The following is a 27,691-nucleotide window of genomic DNA, read 5'->3' as shown; positions in this document are numbered from 1 at the left end:
ATCTGAGACTTCAACGTGAAAAGAAACTGAATCACTGACATAAAGGTTCTTTCTCTTCTCAGCCAGTTCACTAGGAGTTGGCTTAAGACCCATTTCAGATCCAAGTAGGACAGTTTAATTGATTTTGTTTGTGCTTGCATTTAGGGCAAGATGTTCATATTCAGGAAGATGCTTTTCTCCATGTCATCTTTTTTTTGACTTGAAATGCTAGATTATGTTATTTAGTAACTAAGGAATTATGATTTCCAGACCATTTTTCCTTGATGGGATGTCATTTCAAGATATACCTTGTTTTAGTATCATTAACTCTACGTTTACCCATATATGACTCCTGAAATCAGAGCAAGACTGTGGCTGATTCTTGCCACTTCTTCCCTGGAGCACATCTGGTCTCTGAGGCTCATTAGTGGATCTTGCCAGAAGCCATCAAAAGATAAGTTTCAAATTAATCGTTAGAGTAAAATGCAATGAAAAACTGCCATTCACTTAAAGAATGAAGTGATCTGATCTTTTTCACTTTAACAAGTTGTTAGTGTAATTTCGTAGTGTTTTTTCCATCCTGCTAGAGATAGTTTTATAAGCATGCAATTGTTTGAAAGCAAAACATAATTGATTAGAAAAATAACTGAAATCTGCTTTCATTCTAAAATTTAAGGTTCATAGTTGTGTTTTTTCTTCTTTTTTTTTTTCCTTTTGAGTGCATTGTCTGTAGTGCCAGGTACAAACAACAGAAATGCATGGTGGCACCAGCAGATCAGAAAATAGGTGTGAATGGTAAGTAATGCCTTGACTTAGTATTTAGTGAGTAAATAAAATGCATGCAGTCTCCTCGCTGGAAAGATCAAAGTGATCAAGACCAGGGATACATTTTAGGAAGGATGGGTTTTATTCTGTTAGCTGTTCTTCCAGTATTTTCTAACCAGTGAGACTTTGTGTTCCCGTACAACACTTCTGGTTAAATTTTGCTGTTATTTATACATACAGTCCCATTGAGGCCTTGATCCACTCAGCCACACTATTCTGGCTTACTTAGTGTAGGTAAGAAAGCAACCCTGCTTTACTCTGTAAATCGTAAACACCATTGGAAATTGTCATACTAGAAACGTATAATAAACGTACATACTCACTTCTTCTTTCCCTTGCTGTGGCTGGACTGGATACGGAGGGAGAAAAGTCTGAGTCAAAGAACTGAATTACAGACTTGAGAAATTCGCAAAGCCTACGCTGGACAATGACATGTGTTGCTGTTGCATTGGTTTGTATTCAAACAAATTGTTCTGTTACATAAACACACCTGCAAGGAAACATCAGCTACCTATACGGGTAGCTGAAAAGTAGTATAAGGAAACACAGAACCTGCAAAAACTTTTTAGTAATTTTTCATTTTAAACTAAATTTTTCAATTTAGTAATTTATTCATTTCATTAAAATTAATGAAATTATTTTCATTTAAAATAATTCAATTTAAAATTTTTCATTTTAAACACCTGTAACTATTTGGAAAAACTTGATCAACCTTATGGCAGTATAAATAAGTATTAAGACTAGATAATATAGTATCAAGACTATATAGTTCATACAGACAGAAGAGTTTATACCTACTAGTCAAGTAAATGCCAGATACCCTGAGCTGCACTCCCTGCTCTGATTGTAGCACAGTCTATGGACTTCACTTATTTTTCTGTTACCTTACCACCTTTCTTTTTCTGTCAGTAAAAGGGAAGATAATAAATTGCTTATTTACAGTACCTGGTTTATTGGTATGATGAGTTAATGTTTCCAGATTCTGAGGATGAGAAGCATTATAACTAACAAACATTATTAAAATATTACTTAGGGTAATATGCACATCAGCCCCAGCCATTACTCTGACACCGGGATGGGAGACAGATAATTACTTTGATGTCTAGAATAAATTTAGTGACACAATTCATAGTAATTATTATCAAGAAACACAGATGTGTTGTGAAACAGACAATGTAACAGATTTAAAGCCTGATCTAAACACTACGTAGATGTGAATTCTGGAAGGGATGGGAGATGGCTAACGAAGACATTTACATTTATTACAGACAAAGCACGATGCTATAAATCAGTTTGTCTTATATATATAGTCTGTTTGGGTCAGAAAACCCAAAAAAGATCTTCTGAAATCAATGTTTTAATCTGAAATTTCTGGAAGTATTTTTTCTAACATATATAAACTTGCTGTGCTTGAAAGCGACTTATGCTAATCCTGGACGGTACAAATTTATATCCTGCAAACCAACTCAGCGCCTATAGCACATCAGCAGATTTCCAGTTTTGTGGAAAGGCCCAGGGCCAGAATAAATTATGAAAATAGGGCAAACAAAGTGACACCTACCGAGATCTGCATAGCAGTAGGGTGCTACCTGGGTACATCTCTCATAGGCAGGAGAGATTAACAATTTTCATCTGATTGTGTTGCCCATCCTCAGAATAACCTGTAAACTGTTCTGTACTGCGGGATTGCTCAGCATCACTGTCTTGAGCTCAGTAACACTTGATGACATATTTTGCTACTGGGCAAGGCGTATGTAACTGAAAAGTACCTTCTATTGAGAATGAATCCTTCTATCTTACCTCAAAGTCTAAATAATCAAAAATCCACTTGGGAAAAAACCCACATAGTTGGTATACTATCTGAGGGTTATCACATACCTTTGAGGAGCTCTTTATTCTGGAATTTTCTTTCTATTTCTATTGCCCCCTCTCAGTACCTCCCTCACTATCACTTCCTGTTTACGCAGCCAGACGCATTCCATCTAATTCCCATGAAAGCAAAATCCATATTAGGTATCCAGAGGAAACTCTCAATAAGACTTGAATTCCTTCAGTCTCTAAAAATATGAACTTGTCAAATTTCTAGCTCCACTGGCATTAACTTCCAATTTTAAGAATCTTGTAACTTCCATACACTCCTGTGAGGAACAGGAGTTGGTTACTTTCACAAGGCTGAAAGCCTTAGTTAATTACAACGATCATTTTTAATAGCAAAAACAGCATTCACAAGACACTTTCTGCATATTCTGCTGCGTATCATATTTTGGATCTCATTTTCCTCTTTCTAATGATTAATTGATGAGGTTTCAACAAAACAGATCTTTTATGACAAACAGTTCTAACTGATATTTTTAATGAGAATTATTTACTACTGTAGTTCTAATTATGTTGAATCATAGCGGATGTCCAAGATTTTGGACAGCTTCTATCAGCTTCTCATGTGAAGGAGAAACCTGGGATCAAAAATTGTGTTAGATACTCTGAAAGCAATAAAGAACATCTGTGCTGCCCACCATCTTAGCCCAGCCTCAAAATCGATTTCACTTTAAGAACTCATTCAAAACAGCGCTCTAGCTAGAAAATACGCTTTCTTGCATCGGTCTCTCTATTCCACAGGTCCACTAAAAAAAGTCACACTTATCTTTCCAAATCCTGAATGTTTGCTTGCACAATGTAAAATCATTCAGATGACTACTACACAGTATAATACTTGGGAACATAATTAGAGGCATCACATTACTGTATTAATACAAACTGAAGAGGGCCTCTACTTCCAAAATTCATGTGGTTTGTGGATGAGAAATAACAGATGCAAATGAAGAACCGATAGGAGGATAAGAGAATGGGTACTGGCCTGTTACCACACACTGCTTCTGACATTCTTCCAGTGTTAGAAAGTTGTTCTCATTGCCATGGCATCCACCATATTCAAATATTTCACACTCACGGCTTTGAATATTGAAGTAATAGCGCATGTGGATTGCTTTGCATGGACCTTCATCTGCTTTCATGGCACAGACTGAATGCCCTAGTTTCAGTGGTGGCAAAGCAGCACCTGTAATACAGAGGAGAAGTAGAATAACTTATTAAGTTAGTTTGCTTCACTGCACAGCATAATTTCAAACTGAGATCACTTGCGTCTTCTGCTACAGAGGCACTGCATGACATCTGGCTGTAAAGCTCTGAACACACTAAACACAGATGTAAAAAGAAAATCATCATCTGCATTGGAACACAAATTCCATTTAATCAAACCAAATGTGTGTTTCAATTTTCAACCAAAACAGCTCACATTATAAATTTTAATTCCTCATCATAAATGTCTAAATAGCTGTGGATAGTGGCTTATTCACAGGAGCTAGAGAGCAATTCTGAACAACAAATACATTGAGAAAATCCTGGTAGCTCCCAAAGACACAATGACTACCCCTGCCTAACAAAGGCAGAAAGAGGGTTCCTTGTGCTCTCTTCCATGCACTTCTAATAGTGAACATAGCTCATAAAGACATCTCATAGCAAATAGTGTGGGATGACCTAAGCAAAACAGCCCTGCAGAGGGCACCATTCCCCTATCAGATTACACTTTAGTGGTACCTACACCCATCCGGTACAATTGAAAGGTCATCATACTGTATTTTCTTTGATCGCGCTGTTCTTGCATTAGAGGTTTCAAGAACTAAGAAGTACACAACTAGAAAGTTAAGGTGAAAAGAAACTGTATCTTTTCAAATCGTGTCATTTCTATGTCTTTCAATATGCATTATTAGGTCGGGGATTGTTTTGTAAAAATTGTCATATATATTGTGAAGAACACTAGCAAAGTTTTACACCATCAATGTCTATAAGGAAATTCTGACTGATGATCCAGTTTGTGAAAGTGTTCCCTTATCAATATATGGTTTAATATATTTTCCTGTTTTGCTTTTCCAAGGAACTATTTTATCCCAGAGAATTTTGAAAGCTTTACAGAGCTTGTGTGCTTGCAATAGCACCCAGAAGAACAGACCTGAAATTTTTCATTCATTCTCCCAGAGCTAATCAGAACGTTGATGCCTCTTAACATGTATATGCAAAAGTATCTATCAGTGCTCTTTGCAGTGGCCCAGGAAACAGGTGAAAAAAAAAAAAAAAAAAAGGATGAGGACAAGAGTTTACATGATCATTGCACAGCTTCCTACTACTAACTAGATTAAGTTTTCAGTTTTAATTAAAAGAATCCACAAAAATCAGGCTTTATGGCATGGTAAAAAGGAAATTGGTATAACTACTACCTATGTGCTCTGTGGATATCTAATTTTAACATATAAAATTGGCCTTATATAATCTTTAAATGAAATGCATAGCTGAGACAAATCCTCATAAATACTGAGGTCAATGGAAGTTTACTAGTTTTATTCCATTTGATAACTATTAAACCTACAGGAAAGAAACAATTTTCAGCACTAAAATCTTTTAACTTATAGCATTTAAATCCTTGAAAAATTAACCACCTTTATTACACAATTACCATCAACACAACAATTGTAGCACACAATTAGATCCACCAAAAATGGACAATTTGGTGTTAAAATACAGATTAAGAGGACTAATTTAAAAATTCTCATAAATATTCAGTTCCTAAAATAGTTTGTGACTGTTTCCTCATTAGTGAAATTATATTTACAGATTCTGAAGTTAGGAAAACAGATTTGAAAATATTATTGAAGACTGTCTAATAGGAAATGTGGATGAATTAAAAGAAACATTTTTGAGAGATGTTAGATTCAGTAAACTTCCTATGGAGCTCACCTTGCCAAACAGATTTCTGAATTTTGTTTCTTGCCAGTTTCCTTATCTGGGTCTTCCTGAGTCCATGAAGAATTAGGATTTAGAAGTCACAAGAGATTCCAAGTTGGACCTCAAAAGTCTAAAGTTCTCCAACAGGTTTGGGAATCCTTTGGAAGGGACTTAAAAAGGCTCAACTTGAAAAGTTGAGAGGATATTGCATTGCAAAGTGAAACTTTGGAATTCCCCCACTCAGTAATAGGAAAAAAATTCCTTTGAAACATCAAAGTTTTCAGTAACTTTTGGAATAACTCCTGAAATGGTAAAATCAAACATTCAGAGCTCCACAGAAACAGATCCAACTCAACTGCGGTTGGTGTGAGGGCTGGCAGCTGGTTTATAAACATGTTATTTTCTTGGCACACAAGGAATGAGATGCCCTACATGACCTGTGTCAGTGACCCGGTTCAGTCTAGAAGAGGTTGTGAAAACTTACTAGGTTTCCTAACTACTGGAGTTTCAGACATGGGGTTATGTCAGCTCATGTTGTTTGCTACACTATGCCACACCAATGTTGTGGGCTATCAAAACAGAAATAGTGTGCAAGCGTAGTCGCAAAACTACACAAAGATGATGAACAAATGGCTTAGCAGAGTTTATCTTAGGAACTTTGTGGTCTCAACTCCTAGCCTATTTCCCATCAAACCCGCAGAACTAAACCATTGTTTTGCTTACCTCCTAAGGCCTTTCCTCTGCAGTCCTAGTGACACTGTTACCACTGTCAGATGCACTGACATCTGCTGCAAACATAATGACTGTGTGTGTCTCATTTTTTGGCAATCAGACATTTATTTTGCTCAGAATGCTAGCGCGTTACCATACTTTGACTAAAATCGGTACCCTGTGAAACCCCTAGGGGCCAAACCCTCCAACTTTGAACAATAACCAAGTGACTCTGAAGAAAGAAGTCTCAAAGGGATTCATGGGAGCTGAATCATTCTTGTGTCTGGGAACAGTGAAAGAATTCTTCCCCGTTATTTGACACCTGGGAACACTTAACTCACACAGATGATATAAAATTAGCTTTCCTTCTCAGATTAGAGCAGCAGATGAGAAGGCAAGCATGAGTGTTTGGCTAGTAGATCTGCATGGATACAAATCTGCCTGTACTCATTTCACGTGTGGAATATACCTTGAGAAAACAAATTCTTAGTATAAGGCCTCCTCCTCTGCTCTTGAACACTGGAACAAATTGTTCCTACTACATTTTAGGTCCTGTGTGAAGAGCACAGGATATGACATTTAGCGAAGACGTCTGTCAGTGAATATGCTTCAACAGAAACATGGGAAGTTAAAACTGGAAGGAATTTTAATGGAGTTTCTCATTCAAATTTTGGCATATTTCTAATGGTACAAATACCTTGAGACCTTTTCTGACAGATGTCCAAATTGTTCATAAAAAAACTCCAGTGAAGTAAAATTCCCAGCAACCTGAAGCAGCCAGTTCCAGGATTTCACTACCCTTCTTGCAAGACAGGCCTTTTTTGTAATATACAGCCTAAATATTCTTTATTACATATTAAAACATTTTGTACTTCCTTCAGTGCAGACACAGAATAATTTAAAAGCATCCAGTCTTTCTTTCTTTCTTTTGGAAGAGTTTTGCCTCCTCTTAATTATCTCTATACTAAATAAACTCCTTTCTTCCAATCTTTTTATTGGCCTTGCTTTCTAACCCTTTTACAACTCTCCTTTGGATATTCTCCTATTGGTCTGGGTTACTGTTAAAGTGTGCTGCCCAGAGCTGAACATAATCCTCTACCTGAGACATTACTGGTGCCAAATAGAGTGGAATAATTATCCTTTGGTTTTTTTCTAAATAGATCACAGAATTACTTGCCTTTTTTTACAACACTGCATTATTTTTATAATGCTCTGCAACTTCCACTTACTTTCCAGCAAATATAACCTTGTTATACAGGTGCTTCAACAGTTATTTTCCACCTTTTATTTATGAATGCATTGACTCTCCTTCTTAAGTATAGCATGTTGCATTTGTCATTTTAAAAAGCAAATGAATTTAATCCTCCACTTTGGATCTGGCCCTGTTGGATATTTATTACTCATCCAATTTAGGCATCTGGTCCAAATAAACTTAGAAAATCTATAGAATTATAGGACTGTACTACCCTAGACCAAGAAAATTGAGTTTGTTTTGCTAGAAATACATTAAGTAATGGTTACAGTTGATGCTCAGCGTCACACGAAAGTGATTATTTGACATACTAAAAACAAAATAAAGCAAAGCAAAACCTCCTCTCCTCTCCTCCTCCCCGCCTCCTCAAATTTTTAATTTAATGACTTTATTACATCAGCTACATAGGTTTTCATAACAGAAGGCACCAAGTGTCTGCTGCTCTGTCTTAACAATCTTCCCACTCCATAGTTTCTGGTAAGTGCAAAGTAATGCTGATGAAATGGCTCAAAATGAGCACGAGTTTAGTGCAGATATTTTATGTCACTACTTTCTTCCTCCATTCCTTCACTCTTCCTACTTTTGTCAACTGTCAGAATCAGGATACTGGCCAAGACTGTTCCTACACAGCACAGCCATTCGCATGTTTAGTGTCATTCACATGGCAACTTTTGCAACTCAAGACATGGCTGTTTAACACATGAACAGCTACTATCAACTAACATGCAGTAATTTCATTGAGAGCGCTCTAATAGTCTGCAGTTAGTCATGCTGTAGCCCTGAGCACATGGACCTTATATGATCAATGCAAAGCACTGTTATTACTTTACTAGTAAGCAATATAATATTACAAAACCAGAAGTGGTGAATAATGTCTCTAATCCTCTTACATGAACACAAGTAAAACCAATACTTTTTCCCCTGGCTGTAGGCATAATACAAGACTCTAACTTGACTTTCAGACTCTTAAGGATAATCTGCAGGGCTGATTGTTAAAAATACGTCCTTTTAATTAGAAAGTGAACTGATTTCTGTATTATATCTATGGCACAATAGATATGAAAGACAACAGTATTATTGCACAGTTGCTTTTCAGAATAGAACTATATAAATTAAATTGGGAAAATAAAACTTGGTCATGAGTATTTCTGACTTTTTATGTAAAATACTTTCTGGTTTTGTTTGCTTAGGTTATGGGTTCTCAACCTTATACGACTTTCTGTGGTTATCCTTAATTATAAAGATATGCTGTCATCTTTCCAGGCTTTCTTGTAAATGTCTCTCTTTGATAAGGGATATCAATACTAAGCACCTTGTCACTAATGAATAGCTGTTTCTTCTCTCTCCATCTTTGTCACTTTGACAGCTTCCCACCCGCACACAGTTCAGTGCTCTTCCTACCCATGTGTTTCCTACTCTTTCTTTAAGCAGTCACATTTATTCTTGGTAAACTTTCACATACAAATAAAAAGCACATTCAACTTGTAAGACATTTTCTTCAGGCTTTGGAACATCAACTAAAGTGCTCCCAACCATATAAGGTATTACTGAATAATATACATAAACTAGTTATTTTTATATCTTTTGTTTTTCTTCTCACCCTTATTTATTGGTGGAAAAATGATAGCTTTTGCCAGAAGAGAACAAATGAAGAGAATAAAAGTCCTTTTTATCCCGTTGGACTTGACTTGCAACCTTAATTATTACTGTAATTTAAATACTAATAGGAAAAAAAACCCCCTCTTAGATTCACAAAGCAGTTGTACCCAGTGTGATCCAAAAGTATGACATTACAAATAATGGACGCACAGAACTTATTTGATCCTTTAACACCTGAAATGTATTGAATTCTAGGGTAAAATATGTCAATGTTTTATAACTATCTAACTCAGAAAATAAATGCTATCAGTGAAATTGCAGCCTACAAAATTTCTACAGTTAAATTCACTGAGACCATAATTTCACTCTTAAGAAACTACAAATATAATTTTAATTAGCAACAATCTAAACATTTTATAGAAAGAGTACTGCAAAAATATTTTTTTTTGTAAACACTGCAACTGAGTCTTCAGTAGTCACAAAAACAGGGTCCTAGTTTAATTTCTAAGCATCAGATTGATTGTTTTTTTACTTTGGAATACAAGCTCAAAAATTCAGAACTGTTCCTCATACAAAATCAGTTACTAGTTGTATAATCTTAAATGACTGGTTGTAAAATAATCAGTGATAAAACAATGCCCAACAAAAATCTATTTAATTTCCTTGAAATTATTTTCTTATTGTCTTTTCTAAAAAAAGTAAGTAAACAGAGGAAAAAATTAATCCAGCAGATTTCTTGTTCTGCTGATGAAGTGTGTTATTTTAACAAGCAAGACAATTTGGCCTTCATGAACTGCAAGCTTAGGCTAAGGATTTTTACAAAACTAAGAGTTGCAGGGTTGAGAAAAGATAAACGTCACTTTTCCCTCAAACAAGAAGAGCATTTATGTACTTCAGGGTTAAAGAGAAACAAATTTATTCTGTATTAAACAGTCGTGACTACACAACCATGCTAAGCATATGCTTAATGTGGAATGGTGCATATTTTAAATTGTAGTGTCTAATTGTGACATGGTCCTCTAGCTTCATTTGTAGTATAGCCATGATTGTGCACAATTAATATTTTTGTCTCAAGGAACACTGCTGCAAAAGACTGATAGAGAGAAATAATCTGGATGGAAATCGGACAAGACGTGGGCAGATTAAGTAGAGTGCCAACATAAAAAAAAAAGGTTCCCCTTAAATGCATTGCCAGTTAGGCTTCAAAATCAGACCTGTCAAATGGGAGAAGCATCCACTGCATAGTTCTCTTCAGCTTAAGAAAGAGATCACAATTCTAAATCATTTTCCCAAAGGAAAGAAGAATATTTTAGTATGGTCCAAAAAGTGTATTTTTGCCTCATCTGCTTTCTCAAAACTGCTTGGGAGGAAATTAAAATCTCTTTCACAGTGATATCCAGTATAGAAGTTTGATCCACCTTACTTAATTTCAGTGAAGCAAAAGTAAACAATGATCTTACAATGGTAAGAATCCAGGAATCTCCCCAGTTCTAACAGTCGCACTTCTGACATTATTTTTCATAACAAAAATCTCTAACTGGTGAGTTTTTATTTATCCAGCAAAATCAAATCACTTGGGGCTATACAAAGAGTTCTTCAAGGCCCAGAAAAACAACTAGGGCAGTAATTGCATCATCTTTCGACCAAACTTTGCAAATTAACTGTGACTCAGGAGAGCTGTGCACAGGACAGAGTAACATCAGTCTACAATGTGATTCATCATGTTTCTGCTCCATTTGTGTGGGGAGATAAAACCTGAGTTTACCAGTGGTATGTTCTTTTCCCTAAACACTGAAGTATTCCATAGGTCCTAAAGCAGAGCTTTAAGGGAATAATCTTGATATCTAACACAATGTTGGATTAGGATTAGAAATTCCAAAAAGCATGGGAAACAGAAGCCTTTATAGAAGGCAATTTTGCTAGAGCTTAATGCAAAATTCTGAACATCTCCCTGTTACAAACCAGTGCATTTTTAGCTTAGTTCCACTTTCAAAAGTTTTCCAGAAAAATTCTCAAGTACAGAATTACATCTACAGTGCATTTTAACATAGTGGGTTTTGTTATTTGAGATAGCTTATGTGTCATTTTTGTAACCTCTTACCCAGAACATCCTCTTCTTCGCCATCATCTAAGTCAGTAGTTGCATGCACGGTGATACAGACGAACAGCAAGATAAAGGTTAAAGGTAAGGAACATCCCTTCTTTCTTCCTTTCATCTTTCCTGTATAACATATAAATGACAATATACACTTCAATCAAATTCCTTGAGTGCTCTGCAAAAGTCATTAGCAGGGTAGCGCATAGCCATATGGGTAGATATACAAACTGGGAGCTTTGGAAATAATGTGAGTTTTGTTAGTATAATTATAGTGTAAGCACAATGAAAAACAAGACAAGATTTATAGTTGTGTTCAGCTGATTGCAAGTCTCCCATCCCATCTCCAGTACAGATTAGAAGTGCTGCTATCATTTTAAGCCACAATTGAAATCACCTCCCAGAATACATAATGATATAAAATGTAACACTTTATACTTTTAATGTCCTGATCAGTTTTACACTATGTATAGTTGGCTGGCATGTCCAGTCCTTCCAAATAAGTTTTACTTTGTCTGCAGACCCTAGATTCATTGCCACAAACATAGGATTCTATTTTTAACAAATATTTCATCAATTTATAGTTACCAAGTTCCTGGACTTTTGTGTAAGCTGCATTTCACAGGAGTCAGTGAACTTTTTGCAACATGGGCTCCAATGCTTTAAGAAGTATTTTGTATCTTGTAGATCCCTTTAATATTGAATACCTCACTTAAATGCAGAGCTATTATTTTTCACATAGGATCAGTGCAACCATAGTCATTCACACAAAGAAAATACTTTTATTCCATGGCAGCTGGCATGTTCAAGTTGCCAAAGATGAGGTTATGCATGCACATATGAGAGTACCTCTGGAAAACTTTTGCTTTAACTTTTCTAGAAATGCATATTTTTCAACTAACTAGAAGTTCCTTAAGGATCTCTGAATTCTAGTTAGAGAATAGGCTCAATATCTCCTTTTGCTACCAACAGATAGATCCCCTATAGATATCTCTTTTCTTAAAGTACAATACTAAACTTTGGCTAATTATTATTAACTTAATAGAAATTAAAGATCTAAGGACTAGGAAGTTCCAAGCCTTCAGACAGTGTTGTCGTCTTTAGTGGTTTTGTTTACATGCCTGTGAAGATAGCATGTCTGCATCACCTAAAAGAGTGAGGGCAGGAGGGCCTATGGGAGGAGATGAGATGACCTGTCGCTGTGCTTGGGATACAGCTTTATAGCAGGACGGCTAAAGACATGATGCTGAAGTGGCAGGTGACATTAATAGAAGTCATCTTTAATAGATTAAACTTTTTGCTGAGTGATACATCTTTGTCTATGAAGTTAGAAGTAGATCATAGCTATGGTATCTAGGAAAACACTAGCAAGCAACGTCTCAGGAAGGTGAAATTTGCACAAAGAGAGATTAACCAATTTGTCACAGCCGCTCTGAACTGTGCCAGAGCCAGAAGGTGCAGTTATATCTTCAACACCAAATCAGAGCCAAAATTTTAATTTCTCTCTTGACAACTTCCCAATTTTTCCTTTCTGCATACTCAGTCTTTTCCTGACTTGCAGCATGAGTAGTAAAAAAGAAACACATTCTTAAAAATAAGTCTTGGTGAAATTACAGACCAGACCATGAGTAGCACCAGCTACTTGGATAATTTTTTAAATTGACAGTTCCCTTTAGAAGGCTTCAATATAAACACTTCAATATAAACACTGTGAAAAACACTGAGACATGTCGTCTTTTTTTTTTTTTTTTTTTTTGTAAAGGAACAGAATTTTGGGATCAGAGGAATTTCTATTTTAGCCAGAAAATATGACAGTGTTAATTTTTTCATCATAATGCTTTCCTGCCAAAATAAATGAAAGAATCCATTTGTCTTTCATTCAGTTTAAGCTAAATTTTTAAGCTTAATTTCTACATTGACATATAAAATCCTTTATCCAGATAAAGTTTGGCAACATGTTTGGCAAAATAATTCAGATCTCATTTTGTGCTGTTAATCATGATTTTAAAAAGACCTTTCCTCAAATATTATTTTTTACTTCTATGAACAAATTCAGAAATTGTTGCTTTCTACTAGGGATGTAATAACTACTCTTGGAACAGAAACCAACTTGTTACAAATTCTGAAACTTTATGTAAACTGAGAAAACATGCAAGAGCTACAATCGCTCATTTTCAGGTATTTTTCAAAGAAATAGAAGCAGTGTCCTTATTCATGTTTCTAACTAGAACTCCAGTTTTACATTCCTATACTATTTTACATATTAAAACTTAATCTAATAAGGTATCATTTTTCCCCTTTCCCCAGCAACAAATTACTAGTGATTTGTTTGCTCCATTCAGAGTGAATAATCTATAAATAATTTTTCCCCAACCTCTTTATTGGAGGAACTACTTATGGGCCACTTGGCTGACCACAGGATATCCCTACCATATTGCTGAAATGCAGAGAAAAAACAACATGGCACTGTGCTATGGATTTATCACTTATCAGTTCACTCTAACATGCGTTTAGACTTAATTACATTCATTAACGCTACCATCTACATTTACTTGTGTACCCTATGTGCTCTCATTTGCCTTACTTTTTTGTCAATCTGTTTGGAAGTCTCTTGTTTATATGTGATAATTATGTGCTAGTTAATTATTTCCATTTTCTACTGCCATCCTCCTCCCAGCTGTTGCCCCAATGTTATCTCATCACTGATTTTTTAAAATATTACACCACTAAAGGAAAGGAAGAGTCTTTACTGAAATGCTCATTGCTATCCACTGAATACTTTTGAGCAACAGCATTAGCTTTACCCAACATTAGCTTTAGCGTGCTCTCTCTTTGGGATATTCTCAGCATTTCTTGTCACTATTCAGGAAACTTTCAAGTTTTCCAATCAATCAAAGAACAGATATTTCCTCTCCATTTTTTTCTGAGTACAGTACATACTATAACTTAAATTGAAAGCAAAGTAACTGTTCCAGACCAAGGGCAATGGCCAACCTTGACATTACTGTCACAGCTTCAGGAAGTTTGCCCTGAATTTGATCAGCTGCTGTGAAAGTGGATGAAGTTTAATGCCAAAAGATCCACAGAAATAGATCTCTTTATACACTACCTGGCAAAAATAGTGTCTTAGACTTCGGACGCTAGAAATAAATCACATATGTAATAAGCAAAGCTTTTAACGTATCAAAATAATACCATGTAAGAGTATAACACAAATCCAATATAAACCAAGGAAACACCTTAAAAAAATTTCTATTGACTATATTTCTGCACAAAGTGAATAGAGGTAACAATGTTTCTTTTCAGCTTTCATAGTCCATTTTGTGATTGCCAGAAACAGAGTACCTCTTATGATGCATTTGGCCTAATACCAGGTTTTCTTCCATGCGAAGCTTTGTGGTACATGGCCTTGGAAGAATTTTACTATTTTTTATCCAAAGGTTAGAGAAATAGTTCCAGCAAGTCTTTTTATTCACCCCTGATAAAAAGTCCAGTCTTTTTTTAAAAGAGGAACAAAATAACTCTGTACGAGGTAACCTGAAGTTCTCTAAGATTGTCTTTATGATTTGAGAGACAACTGAGATATGATACTAGTTTGGCATTAACTAAAATTAAAATAAATCCACAACTAAGAAAAATTGTATGGGGAGAAATAGTAAGTAAAAAATTTCAAACAACTGCACAAGAAGAAGTACTTTGCATTATAATGTAAATAAAGGTGGTGATAGTTTGACATTATCTAGGCTGAATAAAAGCAGAAATATCATAACATATTCAGATTTGATACTTAGATAGATAGTAATAATGGATCTTAAACTTTCACACTTTGCCTGGCTGCTATAAGTTGATGGGAATGAAAAATTACAAAACACACTTTCAATTTCAGTTTTTGAAATGATACGGGAAAGGGTAAGTTTCTAAGTACATTGTTTTCCTTAGAAGTTTTAATTTGTAATCATTGGCACAGTTGTGACCCTTCATAAAGAAACTTGCAAATTATCCCCAACCTCAATTGCCCATGGACTAATTCCAAGTTTGCCCCTGGGCTCTCATTTTCTATATTTGAGTTTTTCCAAACATGATGGCAAAACTCCCACTAGTTCAGAAAAATTCTATTTGAATTTGCTTTTGGATCACTCAAGTTGAGGCCTTGGTTCCTTCTTCCAGGAATCTGCAGAGTATAGATTTAGATTGCAAAATTTAGTAATCCATTTTTTCTTAGTCATCCAATAGTCCCAAAAGCCTGTTCCCAAAGAGAAGAAAAATATAGGAAACAATCAGCCAGAAATGGAAACCCTCAATAAGTTTCTATTTTTCATTTGAAGATGACTCTTTAAAATAGGATTTTGTATATCATGAGCTACCATATATAATTGTCACTGTGTGATTATGAGGATAAATTAGTGCATTTGTACAGACACCAAAATCTTACCAGGGTAGAGTATTTCTATTCTTCCACTCAACTCCTACATTTCCCTGAAAAGTGTATCTTGTGAAAAGCAGGGCTTCCTGGTGCTTGGGCAATTTCCCAAGAGGAAAAATTTAGGCTGCATAACTGCATACCTGCCTTACTGCAAAGTCTACTGACCAAACATAATCTCCTTTATCTTCTTGCTAACCTTCCCCCAAGGTCACACATTCCCAGAACATTGTGTCAGGTATGGGTGGAGGTGGGATGAAGGGAGCGAAGGTTTTAGTACTGAAATGCTTAAATCCTTCTGTAGCTTAATTATTTCTTATAATTCCTAAAGGAAGAGTGAAATCCAAGATCAAAGTGAACTTGGCACTGCTTTTTCAATTAAAAACCCCAAACTCTCTAGAAAAATCCAGGTTTTCTGATTTAATGTTCAGCTGCTCAGTAACAGAACTGTAAAGCTGTAATACTCTTATGACATTGATTTTATTTCCTTTTTTAATGCATTCTGTTTATTTTTATTGTATTTATATGGAAAGCACAATTCAAAATACTTCATCTATGAAATTTGGCTCAGTAAAATATCAAATGCACACATTTGTGAAGGACTGTCTGTCATGGGAAAGATAGAAAACGTTTTGAGTTTAAATAATTCATGTTAAACGGTTTGATTATTTAGGCCAAATTCTGAAAATCTCTGGGAGTAAATATAGCCCCTTACTCCAGAAGGGTTCTAATTTAGGACAGCCAGGAATCAGTCCAACATTAATACCAGCTTTTCTGTCATTAATGCAATTTTCATAAATTCCTGAGACATTTCTTTAGGAACTGGCACTCTACTACTCCCAAACTAACTACCTTTTGAATGAGACATTTTTATATCTGTAACAGACAACATCTAAGGTACTTGACAAAGGGGATCAAAGGTCTATGAGTAATAATTGACCCTGATTTATTTACTAGTTTAATTAAATGCTTTCATTTGTGAATAATGCCATTAGCTTCCCTCAGGCTGGAATATAGGTAGACAAAGCACACCACAAGCAATCAAGGAAGTTGCCAGTAACAGGTCCTTATTACCTGGACTTATAACCAGGCCTTTTTTATCCACCTAAACACAGAAATACGAGAAAGCTCTCAAGATTTTTTTGCTACAGACGAGTATAAAACTTGGTGTGCTCTCCATGCAGTTTGCAGCCTCTGGAGTCAGTTCTTTTATGTGCGTGTGTGTATGTATATGTATACACACACACACACACACACACACACTTAAGCAGTCTCTTCAACACGGATTTCTACAGTTACCAGAATGTTTAGAAGCAAATATTTCTTCAGCATGGTATTCATCTCTAACTAGCTAACTGGAAAAGGCAAAATGAAAGCTAGCATTTCCAGCAGTATCCAAAACTAGACAGCTTTAGAAAATGGCATAAAGTGACATTGTAATTACCGTAGAAGTGACTCAGTCACACTGACAGCCCAGGAAACGGAAGCACACACACCAAAAAAAAAAAAAAAAAAAAAGGGCAAAGCATCTAAGTAAATAGAGGAATGAATAGCAGGAGATAGGACGTGCATAGTCAGAGGTTGAATTTAGCACAGCCTAAAATTAAACATAAAAAGGACTAATTAGACAGGATTATAGCACCTCTGATATAAAAGCAGACCTTTTTCAGTTCACTATACTTCACAGGCATTATATTTGCCCTATAATATCTTGTACTACCCACTACAACTTGTATGACAGAGATTTAATTAGACTGTACCTGTAGCATTGTCTCCCAGCTGGCAGAGTCAGTGAGTTCCCTTAAAAAGTATTTTATTACACGTGCTATTTTGCAGCTGTTTGAAGCATCATGTTTTCTCATTTACTTTGGAGTAAGTATGAAGAATAAAGGAAATATGAACTCTATCACCTCTGCTCTGATGTAAACTGAACAAAGAATGATGATACATGCCCTAGTTTTATAAGTCGCAGAGTCAGTGCTGGTCTCTCATTCAAACTGACTTTGGCCAGAGCAAAACCTTGCAGTGTCACAGTAACTTAATAAAAAGGGAGGCAGTTTACTGTGGATCATCAGCATGCAAACATTACTGATTGAAAGCACGAGCTTTAGAAATTCCGCCCGCCCCCCCCAACTTATCTCCCTCCTGTGCCGTGCAGTAGCCGCCCTGACAGTTTGTATCAGTCCTGAGACCAAAGACTCCATCAGATTCCTCCAAGAACTTCAAAATTCCTTCTTGTTATAAGGAGGATTTTGGTTGGTTACCTACCTTTCATCATTTAACATAAATGTTGACTTCCCGCTGCACTATTCCAGCCTCTTAAATTCCCAAGTGAAAAGTGTGAAGTGAAGGGAAAATTGGGAAGTGAAAATTTCAAAAAACAAACCCACTTTGGTTCTGTTCGCATTAAGGTTGTAAATGTTGCTTTCCAAACACAACTGATAAACTAATTGAAAAGAAAACTTTGATATGTTTTGAAATTGAAACAAAAAAACCCCAAATTAATAAGCCTACCACAAGAACACCCTTCTCATTTCACATAACTATAGACCTCTCTTGCCTTTTCTCTTTCCTTTGTCAACTCCTTTCACTTGTGCTTTAAAACTGTTTTCCATTTTCACAACTTAGCTCCAGGACCTATTTATTCCTTTCTCCTAGTCAGCTCACACCTGGCACCAGGTACCTTTGCCATCCTGTCTCCACTCAACTTCTCTTGTAAGACAGCTCCAGACCCTAATTTCCTCCCCCATTGAGTTCTCCTTCTCACCTGGCTCAGTCTGGGCCTCATATCCATGATATCCATCACCCAAGAGCTGGGAACTGCATATATTCTGGAAGGAAGAGAGGTGGTAAGAGTATGCCTTGGCAAAAGTAGCCTGCAAGTAATTTTCCTAATTCCCTGATCGTGCAGTGCAGAGCACCTGATGCAACAGTTCAAGTGAATTATGAAGTCTGAAATAAAGAGTGATTTTTAAAAATAGCTGGACTTTTCACAGGAACACTGAATTTGCCTACATCAAATCATATAACTACCAGTGATACCTTTATGGAGAATGACGAATGATTTTGTAGCTACTTCTACTAGCCATAGGGAAAAACAATCCAAAATAAAACACATGGCACAGGACCCAACATTATAAGCTCATCATAAAGGACATACTGAGAACATTATTTGAATTTCAGTTTCCACCTCACAGAAGACTGATTCAAACAGAAATAACAAAATAAGCCAGTTATTTATTTAGATGTGGCAACTGCATCTATCTGATATGCCACATCCCAATCTGAGGTAAATCTCTATTCCACATATACAGCCTGTTTTTGTTGTGATGTAACTTTCAACAGGTAAAGGAAATATTCTTTTGCGCCTACCAAAATGTTTTTAAAATGTGGACTAAACCAAATTACTAGTTCACGTAATTTCAAAAATCTTAAAAATCAAAACACCAAACCCACCACACTCAAACCTGTACTGCTTGGACAGAAACTACCTGTTTGTAGCAAAAACATAGGTCATATAATCCTATTTTCAAACAGGGAATGCCTTCACCATCCTAATAATAGCTACTCTCAAAGCACAAAAGCCACTAGCAAAACAGACAAGCAGCAATATTAGTTATGATTTTAGAAACACAGCATGGCAGTCCCAACATTAGCATTATAAAGCCTCTAGCCTGTTTGTTTCTAGGACTTCGGACTAGAAAAGTATGGTGTATGTTTTCAAATCTCAGCTGGGCTTGTTGATAAACAGGCATATACTTAGAGGTCAGTTAACTTACCACAACCTTCTTTTCTAATGGAGTTATTTCAGTGCTGTATATTTGTTATCAACCCAGTTGTGCATAATTTCACATTGTACACGCTACAGAAACACAACTACTCGATTTCACTACAGTGAAGCTGTCAGTGACTGAAAATATAACAGGCAGGCATAGGAGGAAACTACCTGCCGCACTGATACCTCTGGTGACTGATTTTGACCATATCTTACTATTAACCTTTTGTGACCTCATCATCACATAGATTACATTTTGCACACATACCAAAAATCAAAATACAAGTTTCCTTGCTTTGTCAAGCAACTTTAGCTCACCCTGTCTACCTTCCCAGCTGGAGACACCACATAAATTTTTACTGCAATGGATGTACGAGCTTTAGATCATCACACAGGTCAGAAATGCTGTAATTGTCACCAGTGGGAATACCCCCAGATTCAGACTGCTTCAAATTATCACCCTACGAATACTTAAAACCAACATATAATAACACTGCCATAGAAAAGAAAGGGTCACATTCCCTTCATCTCCCACCATAGTATAGACAGTGCTGCTTATTCTGGTGGCAGTGCCACCTTCTGTGGACCTAGAGCATTCATTAGATGAGTCTCAGAGCAAGAAAACTTCAGCCTCATCTTTCTACACTATCTTTTCTCTGACTGATGAAAGCATAAATCATTGTCCAGGACATAATTATGCTACAGATTGTATGAATATAGAGGAGAAAGATTGCTTCTCGGCCAAAGTAGAAAGTGTTTACAGAAAATGCTAATACACTTCTGCAGACCTTTCTGTGATGTTCATAAAAACTGTACCAGCTAAGTATTTCCTTCATGTAATACTTGTATTTCTAATTTACTTGCTGCAATTGCTATTTTCAATATAATTGTTTTAAAATCAGTTCTTTTGGAATGCTCTATTTTCTGGAACAAAATTGAACTTTCTTGTGTCCAGATCATATCCTGGGTCAACATGTTTAAATGCCTAGTTTTATTTTTTCACTAAACAGTAAACCAAATTAACTAGTTAACTTCAGAGGTATAATCAGTTATGAATGGCACATGTCAGGGAAGATGGCAACAACCCTAAAGATGGAAAATGAACAGCTGTATTAACAGCAACAGGAAATAATTAAAGAAACGAAAAAAAGGAGTTACGAGAGAAAATTAAAAGGACTAAAAATAAGTCTATTTTGCTGTGAAATAACTATGAGAGGAAAGGAATTATACAATCCCCCATATGGTTTTACTTCATTCTGTCCCCAAGGCACTCTGTCCCTATTGTAAAGTAAAAACAGTTTCATAAGAGAAACACACAGAAGTAGGTAATTTGTGCCTGGTTTCAGTGTGAAGAACAGCTTTAGATATCAAGTTCCCATCTTCAATCCTTACCAAAACATCTATCCAGGTCTGGTTTCTTTAGGAACTGTCAGCTTCTCCTAGTTGTTGGAGAGAAAATATGACTGTTCAGAATGTAACCGAAACAAGGAGCAATAGAAAGTACTGGAATTAGACAGATTTTAAACAGTTTGCTCCAAAATTGTGAGATGTGAGAGTCACGTAAATCTTGAGGCTCCTAAGCTCTAATGACGTTCTGGTTTTTTATTTTAAAATTTCTTTTCTTGTTCCTATACACATGCTCTCACTCCCTCTGGCAGACATTCTCAGGACATACTGAATGCACACCAACAAAATCGTGATAGTTACAAAGCACTTCAAGCAGCTACCACTTTGTTTGAAAACGTAGAAGAGAGTTATTGCCAGAATCACATTTTAAAGTAAATGTAGGTGCTAAACCAGCTTCCCAGAATGTGAAAGACAGTGTCAATATCTCTTTTTTTCCAGAGGAGATTTAATATTCATGTTTCCAGAAATGATCCTAATCCCACTGACATATCTGTGAGTGCAGTCTCTGTTCTCTGCCCTAAAAGTAATTCAAGATCCACAGAGTCAGATGAATAAGGACAAAGGATATCAGTGCCCTTGTACTGAAGAACAGACAATCTGAATGCTAGTATATGCTCCTGTTCATGCACTTAACTTGGAAGGGTTATTGGAGAAACATATAAACAGTCCTTGAAGCTAGATCTAGAATCCAGTAACTCTCCTTCTCTGACTGTGGGTCTGGCCTAGTTAGAGGTGAGATTTCAAACCCACTTAAGGCTCTGGACATGTCCTCTGAAAGCCTATTAGGAAGGTTGTTCTTTTACACCTTCACTTTGTTTCCTAGACGCACTGTATCTTGGGCCACTTTTCTCCAACCTCTTAAAATTTCCTCCCTGACAGAAAATCTGCCTCCTTTTTGTACACTCTTCCTCATTGTCCTTTAGATCTGACACTAAACCCTAAAATAGTTGACAACAATTCATACGTTTTTACCATTAGACTTTCAAAATTAACTCCCCAATGAGATTAAGGCTAGGTAAAGTAAATGCCGTTAATTGTTCTATCTGTCCTGAGTCAAGAAGATCATAAAACTAAATGCAGAATAACTGTAAGCTAAAGAATATTAGCTAGATGAGTTTTCATTAGCTATATTAGTAAATGTGGGCACTGCATTAAAAGGCTAAATGCACTTTAAAGGTTATATAACTACACCGGACAGTTGAAATGCATTAAATCTCCAGATTGCAAGCTATGCAATGCACAACATAAGGATAAACATAAAGATCACTGAAAGTCAATTTAAAGCACACTTGGAGATTGTCCAGCATAAAAGTTATAAAAATTTTAAAGATATGGGTTTATCAACCAATTGCCCACATGACTACTTTTAAATGAATCTTTTCACACGGGACATATTTGACAGGAGAAAAGGCCAGAGAAGAATGTGGTTGTCATCTTTACCTCCTCAATATTGGTGTAATTGTGTGCATTACATACAAAGTAAACTTGATTACAATTCTCAAATTCAGCTTAATAATCCAAATTAATTTACTGTGGAGACTGATACTTGCCACTTTCACAGACAATCACAAACTCTCTCCTAGTAGAATTAAAGAATGAGCAGAAGATTACAACGGGAAAAGGCTGACAATTTTTCCCAAGTAGGTGCCTAGCAATTCCTACAGCATGCCTTTGCTGTTCATATCTATACTGACAGCTGGACTTCCTGTCTTTGCGTCTGTCCATAAGACATTCAGGAAGGAAGGTTTATATCTTTACATATTTTCCATGAAGTACTTTGATGACTAATTTCTAGAGTACTGAGTCACATTGACCTTTCACATACTCCCCTCCATCCAAATTGTTACCGTTCTCCCTACTCCACTTTTCCCATCATTACGTGCCTTTTCCTCATTTAAATTGTATTTAGATTTTTTAAAACATAGTTATTTAAATTTTAGCTAATTTTTTTTTTTTTAAATACAAGCTAGTATCACTGTTTTTCATTACACAGTTACTGAAAATGAAGTTTATGTCAATTCTTCCAAGTAAAATATTACAAAAATCACCGATAATATTCTGGGGTTTTGGGGGTGGGGGGGTGGTGTTTGTTTGTTACATTGGCACCACTGTAAGCTTTATTCACTACCCTCCTCATTGTTCAAGTGCTTTTAGTTTCTTGAGAATTTAAATATACATTGTGAGTGAAATTGGCTTATGGTAGCATCAGCTTAACTTGTTTCTCCTAAAATGTTCTTATACTTCTCAAAATATTAATTGCTTCAAATGTTACATGCCTTAGAAGGATTTGAAATAGCCTGACAGACCACTCTGCCTGAATCAAGCCTCCCTTGGAAGCTACTGTAGTGGAGAAATTGTTTCAAAAAACAAGAGCTTTTTGTCAAATGCCAGCTATTGATCAAAATTAATATATTCACCTTCAGGATGGCTTTCTTTTAAAGAACTGTCTTGGAGCTCAAAATACCTTAGTCTGACTTACTGACATCCAAAGATTAGTTGTATTAGTAATCACAAAAGTATATTCATTGTCCTACTGTCTCAAATTTACAGGGAAAAAAAGTCTCCCTTTTCACAGCACTCATCACTGGACTTTGAATCTAAACATCTGACTACTGCATCTACCACATTCTAAAGAAAACAACAGTAGACACTCCTTTCTGCCAGCTAAAGAAAAAAAGATCTCATGTAAAACTGAAAAGTCTGTTACAAAGTACTCACCAAACTCCTAGCAACAGTTCTTGAAGAAAGAAAGAATTCCTGAATCAGTGCTGAATATGATCCTCCCCTACTAATTCACGTTGAAGGGGTGTGGTGTAAAGCTACAAAGGCAGGACTGCAACCTGATCTCCCTAGAGCAGGCTCCTGCCTGTGGATTAACCAGCTACTCGTTGTTCTTGCTTTTTGTAGAGCACATGGGTTCACTCTGGGTAGAAGTCAGAGATCTGCAGCAGCAGCAGGGACACTTCCTGTTTAAAGTTTTCAGATCTGCCTGCAATTTAAAGCAACTGTTTTCTAAACAGCGCTAGCTAAAATGAAATGCACTTTTAAAGATGAAAGACAGTCTGTAAGATATTCTATTCATTGTACCTTGCAGGCTTTGATATGGCTCATGAGGATGCCATATTCACTGCCTATTTAAGAGAGATATGTTGTAGTTTACTGTTGGTTTTTGTTTGTCTGTTTTTAAATAAACGCATGCTCTTCACTGTAGATCTGGGCTGCATTCGTCACAGTATCTGGAGCTGTACTACAAAGGCTATTCTGCCTTCAGCTAGAACATACCATCTATTTACAAATCATGCTAGTATGCGCTAAAACTAAAGTTAAGCAACATTAAGAGTACCATGGCTGAAGACAGGGACGGGGACTCTAGTTGTAAGACTGAGACCTTGTAACTTGTGAATGTAGAGACAGACGACCAGAATCCTAATCCTGGACACACAGCTTGAGAATTTCCCAGATAATGACTTAAACAGCAACAGAGACAGAAGTAACAGCTGAAGAACAGTAACTTACACAGTTAGTAGCTGTAACTAATTGCAATTATTTCAGGGCAAAGACAAACAGGTGAGTTAAATCACTTTCACTAAAGATTTATATTCATCTGTTCATCACCATCCTGAAACAGATTAGAAGTTTTTCATAGTCAGTTAACAGGTTAACTATCTCTGACACAAAGAGAAGTGCTCCTGGCAGCTTCTTAGATCTCCTGCCTGTTATTCCTGACTGTAAGAATGTCTGTAATACTTTTCAGGGCAACATCAGCAGTCAGCTGAGTCTACTGACTATTAACTGGGTCAATAATCAAATGGATTAACTGTCCTGAAATGGACTAGAAGAACTCACAAAGTAAAGGAGCAGTTTAAATGCTGGGGGTGGGAGTCTACCATGCAGTTACTGATTACCAACTCCTAGCTCAGATAAGGCGAGGAGCAACCCAGCTCAGGAGAAGTCGGTTAAATGGAAATGGTCAGGCTGTCATTTGTGTGACACCAAGCCACTGAAAAACATATTTTGGGGGCCCATGTGTTAAGAATTGGTATCTGGCAGTGCTATCCATAAGTCTCTTTAAGGGTCACAAGTAAGACAGCCCGAAACATGTACTAAAATGACTTCACAATTTAAAGAAATCTCAGTTTGTACACTTATAATAGAAACAAAACCAACTAGATTTCAAAAAATTGAAATAATTCTTCATTTTGCTTTTCTTAAAATGCATCTATGTGGATGAACAGAGATAGTTTCAAATTTGCTCCACTCTACAAGACATTTACAGAGGAGCTGCTTTAGTTTTAGTCATACCGACACTGAATGGTCTGAATTTACCAGTCCATGAAAACATATGCCTAATCTAGGGACTAGACCTGGTCAAAACTTCAAGTAGGCTTTTTTGGTTTTAAAGAGAAATATATATGTTTTTTAAATGAACATTCAAAAAAGAATTTTCAAAGTTTGTGTCATAATGTGTTAGCATCATTCCTTCTTTTCCCGCAAAATCTCACTCAAGTCACTCAGATCTGATATGCAAAATAATTAAGTAATTCTGAAAGAAATAGTCCACACAGACATGGAAAACAAGAAAATGCTACAGTCTTAAAAAACACATTTTGTCTTCTTATGGTCAAATAAAGTGAGAATCACATATAAAGAAAAGTATTTTGGGGGACATATAAGAGAATGAAACCCCTTATTTTGATTAAAAATTAGATTAAGAAATCTTTGGTAAATAATAAAACAGGACGAGAATAAAAATATCAGCATGTGTATGAAGAGCACATATCCAAAACAAAAATTCAAAGGAAACAGCATTTCATTTGAAGATTAATATTTTTGCTTTCTATCCTGTTAATGTCTCTCCAGTTCCCATGTGCAGTCCTCCTAATTTAGTTGTCAGGAGGGTCTCTGGACTCCTTTACATTGTAACCATAACATAAAAAGCTTCAGCTGAGACTGGAATTAGACATTGAAGATGGAAACAAAACTGTTTTGAACCTTTAGTGGGATCAAAGAATTCCATTCAGCTATGACCTGGCCTAGACAATCACACTAACCTCTGGCTTGCCCTGAAACCTGCTGATAGCTTAAGACAGTTTAATAGGTCCACAGTGGAAAAAGTCCCTACAATTCTAAAAAACATTTTTTGTTCCTTTTTAGAAGTAGCTTTCAAGATCAGCAAGATGAAATCTGTGAGCTCTAAAACTAGTCACTGAAAAGCACTTTTCTAAGGTCCTATGGGAGTCTTAGAAATCTCTCAAAAAGTAAAACTTGCAAATCACAGAACTCACCGACCTAGCTTCTCCTTAAGAGATCACTTAACCGTGGTTACTTTTATTACAACAGCTTTTATTACAACAGCTTTGTTGCTGTTCTGAAGAACCCAAGAATCCTTACTTTGGGAATTTCTAACCTTGGAGTATGCAACATTATCATTGTTCTCTCCATATTTATTTACAGCATGTGCTATGTGAATCAATTGCCAATACAAAGATTACAATTCGGAAGATCACCATTTCACATGAATTCTGAGGTCAACCCACAGAGTCAAGCTTTGGCCAGTTAGGCAATAGCAGGAACTGTACATGTTATTGAATCACTGTGAGAAAAAACCATTTACGGTACATACATCAGCAGACTAGCTACCAAATTCTGCTTGTTTTTCAGATTACACCGGCATGCAGCAGGGCCAGTACTAGCCAAATATTCGAGCCCCCTTTACAAGCTGCTTTCTGCTGGCCTATTTTGAAAATACTTGGGTTTGACAGTCAAAGGAAAGTCCAGAAAGCATTTACATCATTCTTCTCCTATAGCCAGGACAGCTTTACTCAGGAATTACAACCCCAAAACATCACAGATTGGAGAGGGGCAGAGAAGGCCCAGCAGGAAGGTCTGAAGGATAGTAGACAAGACCAGTGCTACTGACTGCATTCCAGATCATTCATATCACTGAGAACTTCCATAAAGAAGCTTGACATGAACGCAGTTTATACTGCATTTCAATTAAAAAGAAAAGTGACTTACAGCTCCATTTTTCATGACCTCTGTGCCTCACTATATCAGTAAACAGATATATGCAAAAGTACAGCTAAAGTAAACTAAAACGTAGATGCCATAAAAAAATGCCGTGTACAAACTCTTGGAACACTCAAAAGTAGTTTGGCTCTGGAGAGTTCAAAGCTGAGATGATTAGATTTTAGCCTTCTGACAGTGCATCGAACTGCTACCCACAAATTGGGAGATCAGGGAATAAGAAAAAAAAATTGGGGGAAGCTTTATGTGAGAGGTCAGCATCATTACAACCCTGATGAACGAACAGACACTGCTTGAAAAGGCACACTGGCTACCATCTGAACACAGGAAAAATCTTTCAACTCCAGGTTCTCAACTGGTAGCTCTCACTATGGACTTCTTTCTGGTGACAGCTCCATTTTTTCCAACAGCAAAAGCAGGAGAGAACGTGCTGTCTATCCCAGAACACCCCCTAGTTTAAAGCCCTGTCTTGACTACTGGTCTGCAAAAGGTAGGCAAGGATAACAATCCTAATCGTAAAAGTCTTAGGATTTGAAAAATGCTTACAACCCCCAGGTCAAAAAAGACTGACTCTTTCTTGAGTCACACCAGTGACTTTGGGTCAGGTACTCCATCCTCCTCTCTCCATTATCTGCCATGGTACTACCACAGACTACGTTTCCACCGCAGTGTGGCAAGCTATTACTGGTTTTACACTGGGAGTATTGTTAGTGCCAGCAAGACATCAGGGAAATGGAAGACAAGGGCAAATAACTAACCTAATAGCATCAGAGGACAGGGGCAGTGTCACTGTCTTCTGGAATGTCTGTCATCAGTTTGGGTTGG

At 36.5% G+C, this 27,691-nt stretch overlaps 1 protein-coding gene across 4 annotated transcripts in view; it reads right to left on the bottom strand.

The window, feature by feature from the left end:
- The window catches only part of TFPI (tissue factor pathway inhibitor), a 42,400-nt gene extending 18,694 nt beyond the window's left edge, over positions 1-23,706 (bottom strand). Inside the window, exons 1-5 of one of the 4 annotated variants that reach the window (XM_072874085.1) lie at positions 23,558-23,667; positions 20,825-20,871; positions 18,425-18,488; positions 11,244-11,363; positions 3,659-3,859 (exon numbers count right to left, since the gene is read on the bottom strand). In XM_072874085.1, the coding sequence (XP_072730186.1) occupies positions 3,659-3,859; positions 11,244-11,358 (316 nt within the window). In that variant the 5' untranslated portion in view covers positions 11,359-11,363; positions 18,425-18,488; positions 20,825-20,871; positions 23,558-23,667. Of the gene's footprint in view, positions 1-3,658; positions 3,860-11,243; positions 11,364-18,424; positions 18,489-20,824; positions 20,872-23,557 lie in introns of all 4 variants that reach the window. The other 3 variants (XM_072874087.1, XM_072874084.1, XM_072874086.1) reach the window with 3 other exon arrangements.
- Between the last annotated feature and the right edge of the window lie 3,985 nt (positions 23,707-27,691).

Source organism: Ciconia boyciana, chromosome 10 (genome assembly GCF_034638445.1).
Source record: "Ciconia boyciana chromosome 10, ASM3463844v1, whole genome shotgun sequence".
NCBI lineage: Eukaryota > Metazoa > Chordata > Aves > Ciconiiformes > Ciconiidae > Ciconia > Ciconia boyciana.
Note: the sequence above shows the minus strand (reverse complement) of the source record. Positions and strands in the feature narration are given on the sequence as shown.